General features: G+C 53.2%; 1 protein-coding gene and 1 pseudogene across 1 annotated transcript; one reads left to right on the forward strand and one right to left on the reverse strand.

The window, feature by feature from the left end:
- Window positions 1-4,197: 4,197 nt before the first annotated feature.
- HAPLN2 (hyaluronan and proteoglycan link protein 2) lies at window positions 4,198-5,967 on the reverse strand. Its single transcript, XM_012808551.1, has 5 exons — window positions 5,880-5,967; window positions 5,334-5,687; window positions 5,053-5,169; window positions 4,766-4,948; window positions 4,198-4,478 (listed from the first exon to the last, which is right to left on the reverse strand). Exons 1-5 carry the CDS (start codon window positions 5,965-5,967, stop codon window positions 4,198-4,200), a joined length of 1,023 nt encoding a protein of 340 aa, XP_012664005.1.
- Window positions 5,968-7,063: 1,096 nt separating this feature from the next.
- On the forward strand, window positions 7,064-7,471 carry LOC100944642 (annotated as a pseudogene).
- Window positions 7,472-7,657: the final 186 nt, after the last annotated feature.

Genomic DNA, 7,657 nt, shown 5'->3' on the forward strand with positions numbered 1-7,657 from the left:
AGCCAGGTGTTGTGGCGGGCACTCGTAGTCCCAGCTACTTGGTAGACTGCGGCAAGAGAGTGGCTTGAACCCAAGAGTTTGAGGTTGCTGTAAGCTGTGACACCATGGCACTCTACCCAGAGCGACAGCTTGAGACTCTGTCTCAAAAAAAAAGAAAAGAAAGAAAGAAAGGTTTTTTTTTTTAAGTCATCTACCTGCCAGGTGAACTGTTGGCGCCCAGAATCTTGACTTTCTGGGTGTTAGTAGGCCTAATGTGAGGACACAAACACACGCACACACTCCTCCCCCCATCACCCAGCCCCAGAGGAGGGGGCACATCCCTGGAAAGTCACCAAATTGGTCAGATTTCAATGCCTTATTTGCATGAAACAGTGTGTCAGCTCACAGGGGGTAAGATGATGCTGACTGGTTGATTTTTTGATACCTAATTTGCATTGACTTGGGCCAATTAAATTCTCAGAAACCCCTTTCTGGCCCACTACAGATCCCGTAAAAGCGACATCTCAACCAGCCCTTGAAGATACTGGTTTTTTTTTCTTTTTTCTTTTTTTGAGACAGAGCCTCAAGCTGTCACCCTGGGTAGAGTGTTGTGGCATCACAGCTCACAACAACCTCCAACTCCTGGGCTCAAGTGAGTCTCCTGCCTCAGCCTCCCAAGTAGCTGGGACCATAGGCACCCGTCACAATGCCCGCCTATTTTTTGGTTGCAGCCATCATTGTTGTTTGGCAGGCCTGGGCTGGATTCGAACCTACCACCTTAGGTATATGTGGCTGGCGCCCTAGCCACTTGAGCCACAGGTGCCAAGCCAAGATACTGTTTCTGGTGCTTTGTTTTCTTAACCTTGGGCTGGACTTTCTTCATTTTCTGGTGTTGTCTCTGGGTAAAGCCACATTTTACTGGGGCTCTGACTTCATCATAAAACGGAACTTAGAAAACCCAGAAGAGTAGAAGGTTGGGTAACTACCAGTTTTCCCCAGAAATCTGAACCGCTCTACTTGGTGCTTGTGATGGAAGCTGGTGCTTTTCATCAAATTTCCAGTTCTGAGGCTGGGTGCAATGGCTGATGCCTGTAATCCCAGCACTCTGGGAGGCCAAAGCTGGAGGATCCTTTGAGGTCAGGAGTTGGAGACCAGCCTGAGTAGCAGCAGGACAGCCGTCTGTACTAAAAATAGAAAAACTGGCTGGGGTTTGTGGTAGGTACCTGTACTCCTAGTTACTCAGGAGACTGAGGCAGGAGGCTTGCTTGAACCCAGGAATTTGAGGTTGCTGTGAGCTGTGACACCAGAGCACTCTACCCACCAGAGTAGTCTACCTAGAGGGTGACTGTCTCAAAAAAGAAAAGCCAAAAGAAAGAAATTGTTCAGTTCTCCTACTTCTGGGCAGAAATAGGATTCCTCTTTCTTGCTCTCTTATGGTTGGGTTGGGTGCGGACACATGACGAGTTCCATGGATGAGCATGAACCAAAGGGAAAGATGTCACCTGTGGATGAGAATTATTAATTGCCTGTGTAGGACCCTCCAGCGCTTTTTATTTATTTTTATTTTTTTCTTCTGACATGGTGATTGGCGGCATTTGAGATGGCAGCTGCTGTATCAGTCTGTATTTTTTTTTTTTTTTTTGGCCGGGGCTGGGTTTGAACCCGCCACCTCCGGCATATGGGACCAGTGCCCTACCTTTTGAGCCACAGGTGCCGCCCATATATATATATATATAGAGAGAGAGAGAGAGAGAGAGAGAGAGATAGAATCTCACTTTGTTGCCCTCAGAATGCCATGGCATCACAGCTCACAGCAACCTCCAACTCTTGGGCTTAAGTGATTCTCTTGCCTCAGCCTCCTGAGTATCGGGGACTACAGGCACCCACCACAATGCCTAGCTATTTTTTTTGTTGTTGTTGTCATTATTGGTTAGTAGGCCAAGGCAGGATTCGAAACCCACCAGCTCTGGTGCATGTGGCCAGCACCCTAACCACTGAGTATGGGCACTGAGCCCAGTCTGTATCCTTGAATGACAATAATGAGAGGAGATTGCCTTGGCATCACTAGCACAGTGGTTGTGGCACCAGCCATATACACCAGAGTTGGAGGGTTCAAACCCAGCCTGGGCTAGCTAACCAACAATGACAACTGCAACAAAAAATGGCCAGGCGTTGTGGCGGGCACCTGTAGTACAAGCTACTTGGGAGGCTGTGGCAAGAAAATAGCTTGAGCCCAAGAGTTTAAGGTAGCTGTGATGTCACAGCACTCTACCAAGCACAACATAGTGAGACTTGTCTCCAAAAAAAAAAAAAATTAGAGAAGCCCCCTGTTGACCACATTGCACATGTGGTGTGAGTAAATATTAAACCTTACTTGTTTTAAGCCCTGAGATTTAAGAGCTGTCTGTTATCACAGCATAATCTAGCTGATCATGATTAATAATATCTATAAGACAGCAAATGAAACATTTGTGCCACTTCCTGAACCTTGGTTTTCTCATCTGGGTCATGGGATAACAATGTATATCTCTTGGATTTGTTGTGAGAATTAGTTGAGACATGTACTGGGTACTCCAATTCATACGATAATTACTAACGATTATAGCAACAAGGGTAGTGATCCCTATTCAGCTTCTTACCAAGCAGCCCGGGGGATTGGTTTGCTGCATGATGGTTATTGAAGACCCTGTTCATTCTGTCATTCTCTATCCCAGAAGAAGGAGGCAAACACACCTGCAGGGAATGCTCTGCACCCCCCAGGCACATCCTACAGGCTACAAAGAGCAAACACCACCCAAGAAACTGGGATGAATTCTCTTTAGCAATTATAGCAAAAGCCCTCTGGAAAAGTAATTTTACATGTAACAAACACTACTACTAGGATGTTCATACCCTTTGCTTCATTACTATTAGTAGCCCAGGCTTTTTGTGGTATAATTAAGATTGCTTGAACAATATCTATATATGAAGAATTAATTAATAACATTAAAATTACTAGTATGTTTACTTTAGTATGTTAAAAAAAACTACTAGTCTACTTCCTCCAAAATTTTGCTTTGGTGGCCATAGTGTTTGGGTTTCCCTCCTTCTTCCCTGGGTTAACTTCCTGCCAGTTGCACAATGGTATGATTTTTCCTTTTCTGAAGAGACAGGGTCTTGCTCTGTTGCCCAGGTTGAAATGCACTAGCCAGATCATAGTCACTGCAGCCTCGAACTCTTGGGCTCAAGCAAGCCTCCTACATCAGCCTCAAAGTAGATAGGACTACAGAGGTGCCCCACCACACCCAGATAATTTTTCTTATTTTTTTGTAGAGAAAGGATCTCACTCCATTGTCCAAAGCTGGTCTACAACTCATGGGCTCAAGGGATTTTTCCACCTCCATCTTCCAAAGCCCTGGGATTACAGGCATGAGCCACTGCACCTGGCCAACTCTCCAGTCTTTAATACTAGTTCCCACAAATCCTTGTGGGGGGCCAGCATTACACAAACACATTTTGAAATATGTTTAGCTCCATCTTATACAATAGAACTTCCATATTTTGACCACCTCTCCACACTGACCACCTCCTTAAGTTGACCTAATGTTCATAGACCAGACATGCATCACGTGTATGCATCAATACAGTAGGCCTAGTTCCTTATGTTGACCACCTCAGTTTGTTCTAGGCCCTTGGTTGGTCAACCTACAGAGGTGTTTGCTCTTTGCAGCCTGTAGGGTGTGCCTGGGGGGTGCGGAGCGCTCTCTGCCGGTGTGTTTGCCTCCTTCGTAGCAGGTGGGTGTGTGGCGCCCCCTCGTGGCACTTAGCGCAACATCAGCCTGGGGACACACAGACACACACACAGACACACAGACACACAGACACACACAGACACACACACACACACACACAGAGCTCGCCTCGCAGCGCCTGCAGCTCCGCCCAGCACAGATGGCCCCAGGTTATTTTATTGCTATATCCAGAGGTCAGGGAATGTCCCGTGCGCCTCTCCCGCCCTGAGCCGGGCCTGCGTCCTCTACGAGGGCACGAGGATCCGCGGGCTCCACGGTAACAAGGGTAACTAACGTTTGTGCCCCGCCGCCCGGCCTGCCAGGGTCCGTGGCCTGCAGCCCTGGCTGAAAAGGCAGGTCCGGAGGGGCTGTCCCTCGTCTGGCGGAGGCTCGCAGGAGAGGTGCGGCAAGAGACCCGTCGCGCGTGCCGGGGATGCGGTGGCCCCTGCTACTCTGCGTAGCAGTAGGTCCCGTAGGCCGCCAGCTGGGGCCTGGGAAAGCCGAAGCTGCGCACCCCGGGGTCAGGGAGGCCCCCACAGCGCGGCCGCGGCGTGGTGATGGGGAAGCGCACGCTGCCATCCGCCAGCCATCCGCCGTCGCACTGGTCCATCCCCGAGAACTTCCAGGCGGCGTAGAGGTGCCCGACCTTGGCCACCACAGCCCCGCGCCGCCGGCACGCCGCGTGGGCCTCGGACAGGGTCAGCCTCCCGGGCACGAAAAACACTTGCCCTGGGGACCAGAACAGGTCACCGGCTACCGAAAGCGGGGACGGAGGGTGTCGGGGGAGTTCAGACCCCCGCGCAGCGAAGGCAGGGGAAGGGCTGGGACAGGGCAGGCCTGGCTCAGGTATGGGTGGGAGAAGGGTGCAGCGGGATGCAGGCGCGGTGTCCAGAGGAGGGCCGGAGCTGGGTGGGCCGGCGGAGGGGACCGCGCCTGGGAGAGATCCTGCGCCCTCCGAGTTCCCTTTTCCTCCCCACGTCCCGAGTCCCAGCCTGGCGGCGCTCGCTGCCCCTCACCCGCCAGCGCCGAGGTGAAACAGAAGGCGTCGTAGCGGTCGCGCTTCCGGTCGCGGGGCCCGTAGCTGCGGATTCCCGGCCGTCCCGGGCCGCCGCACGGAGCGCGGGCCGTGAGCACCGGGTAGCGCACAGAACCCTCGAGCAGCCAGCCCGCGTTACACCAGTCCAGCCCCTCGGTCCACGCTGTGAGAGACAGAGGAGCCAGGTGAAAAGCGCCCCTGGGAGCCCAGACCCCGCGTGGTTCCGGTTCCGGGAGAGCCTAGGCCGTTCGGAGTCCGGCCGCTCACCCTGGTACAGCTGGGCGTAGGTGGCCAGGCGTCCGTCCTGCTCCTCGCACGCCCGCTTCGCCTCGTAGTAATTGAACTGGTACCGGCCCCGGTCGGGCTGGTACGGAAACACCACACCTGTGGGCGGAGAGGCTGAGCAGGACCAGCACGCCGGGGAGCTGCGGGGACCCCGCTGGGGCGGGGAGAGGCTGGGCGGGAGCCCTGGAGGACCCCGGGAGAGGCGCCATCCTACCCCGCCCCACACACACAGCCAAAGAGGGGCGGGAGCAGAACGGCCTTACCCTCCAGGCTCAGGATCAGCGCCACGCTCTCGTCCTCGATGCCGTTGATGAGCTCGCAGCGGTACCGGCCTTCATCTTCCAGGCGCACGTCGGCGATGACCAGGGAGGCGTCTAGCCGATGCCCCCTACGCATCCTGGCGCGCCCCCCCAGGGGCCCATACCCCCGTGCGTGCAGTCCGTTGGTGATGAGTATTAGCGTTTCCCGGAGCTCCCCCGGCTCCACTTTGCTCCAGCGCACCTTGTAGCTGGGAGGCGAGGTGCCCAGGACGCAGGGCAGCGTGGCCGTAGCCCCACGACGAGAGTGAATGACCTCGTGGATGGGGGGCAGGAGGTAGTGGGGGCCCGGGTGGGATGCTGAGCAGAGGGGGCCACAATGGCAGGAACCCCTTGATCCTCACTGCCCCAAATGCTTTCCCCAGCGTCCCCCAACCCTCTCGTCAGCAGGGACTCACTCTTTGGGTACTTTCAACAGGTGCCCTTTTCACTTTCTCCACCCCTGGCGTCTCTCCCCCAGATTCCTGTCTCTGGTCTCCTTTCCCATCTTACCTGGGTCTCCCTGGGCGCTGTGGAAGATGGCGAAAGCCCAAGAGAGAAGAAAGCGGCAGAGTGTGGGGAGGGCGAGCCCACCCGGCATGATGGGGAGTCCGCTCAGTACTGTCTGCAGGGTGTTCCTTAGTGCTGCAAGGGGGGGGGGGCAAAGAGCTGGGATGGAGTGAACTCCCACCAGGGATCCCCAGAAGGGACTGTCCACCTGGAAGCCATGGGCAGAAACAGGAGCTAGTGGCAAAAGGAAGGCAATGCGGGAGGCAGTAACAACCTCTCCCCACTCTGCCATCCCCTCAGTCAACTGGTACTGAGGGAGCCTGTCCTGTCCCTATCCCTGTCATCCCAGGGGCTGTTTCCCAAGCTCCCATCTGGATGGCAGTGCAGGTCTCTATCCTCTCCTAACAGAGTCAGTGTAAAAATGGTGACGCCCAATTTCCCTGAGGACAAAATCCAATCTCCTAGCCATGGCTTCCAGGACTGTCATTCAGCTGCCCCTGCACCTCCAGCACCCCCTACCCTGCCCCTCATACCCCTCCTTTCAGCACTGTGCTGTGACTTTTTTTTTTTTTTTTTTTTGACACAGAATCTCACTATTTCGCCCTTGGTAGAGTGCCATGGCATTATAGATCACTGCAACCTCAAACTCTTAGGCTTAAGTGATTCTCTTGCTTCAGCCTCCCAAGTAGCTGGCACTACAGGCACCTACCACAATGCCCGGCTATTTTTTGTTACAGTTGTCATTGTTGTTTAGCTGGCCTAGGCCAGGTCTGAACCCGCCACCCTTGGTATATGTGGCTGGTACTGTAACCACTGTGTTACAGGCACCCATCCTGTGCTGTGACATTCTAAGCTCCTGACAGTTTCCGAAACAGTCTGAGTTGGAGTTCACTTCCTGCTTCCAGGCATTGGATTGGGCTGCAGCTCCTTTGAAGGCTTTTCTGGTCCCCTAGTTTGTCACACAATGATGCACTGAGATCTACTGGACCGCTCTGGGACGTTTTATTTGGAAGTACTTTTGTTTGCACCTAAACCCACTCTTGAGTTTGAAAGTGATGCACTGGCATGTGTAGACCATATCAATGAGATTTTCCAGAAAAGCATAATTAAAAAGTATTAACTGAGTTGCACAAGGTTCTCAGTGTAAGAATTGCCAAATGTGAGGTGCCACTACCATGGTCAGCACAATGCCCAAGGGCAAGGGCAAGGGCAAGACCCGGAGGCAGAAGTTCAGTTACAATGTCAGCTGAAAGCATCTGAACCCAAATGCTCAATGGAAGGAGGTGCTGCAGATAGAGTCCTCACATGTAAGACATGCTTGGGACCATGCTAAATTGGTGCAGCAGAACCTGGCCCAGATGGGGTTGGCTATGGAACACAATAAGGTGTTGCCCTTACCTAAGAGAATGGTGAAGTCCCTGGAGATGAATGTAGAGGAGAGGCCTAAGGAGCTTGTGCTGAAGCCTTATGTGCTGAATGACCTGGAGGCAGAAGCCAGCCTTCCAGAAAAAAAGAAATACCTTGTCTCTGACCTCGTTGACTACATAAGCTACATGGTAGAGAACCATGGGGAGGACTATAAGGCCATAGCCTGAGATGAGAGAATTACAATTAAGATACCCCAAAACAGGCTCAGCACCTGTGGCTCAGGTGGCTAAGGTGCCAGCCACATACACCTAAGGTGGTGGGTTCGAATCCAGCCTGGGCCCGCCAAACAACAATGATGGCTGCAACCAAAAAATAGCCAGGCATTGTGGTGGGTGTCTGTGGTCCCAGCTACT

The sequence above is a fragment of the Otolemur garnettii genome, unplaced genomic scaffold (assembly GCF_000181295.1).
Source record: "Otolemur garnettii isolate 467f Iridium unplaced genomic scaffold, OtoGar3 scaffold00091, whole genome shotgun sequence".
NCBI classification, from domain to species: Eukaryota; Metazoa; Chordata; class Mammalia; order Primates; family Galagidae; genus Otolemur; species Otolemur garnettii.

Bases quoted from the DNA above. Each gene is read 5' to 3' on its own strand.
- HAPLN2 (XM_012808551.1), bottom strand. From the start codon at position 5,967: ATGCCGGGTGGGCTCGCCCTCCCCACACTCTGCCGCTTTCTTCTCTCT. The intron at 5,170-5,333 runs GTAAGGCCGTTC...CTCCGCCCACAG, and splicing joins GCTGATCCTGAGCCTGGAGG to GTGTGGTGTTTCCGTACCAG. The intron at 4,479-4,765 runs GTGAGGGGCAGC...TCTGGTCCCCAG, and splicing joins TTTCACCTCGGCGCTGGCGG to GGCAAGTGTTTTTCGTGCCC.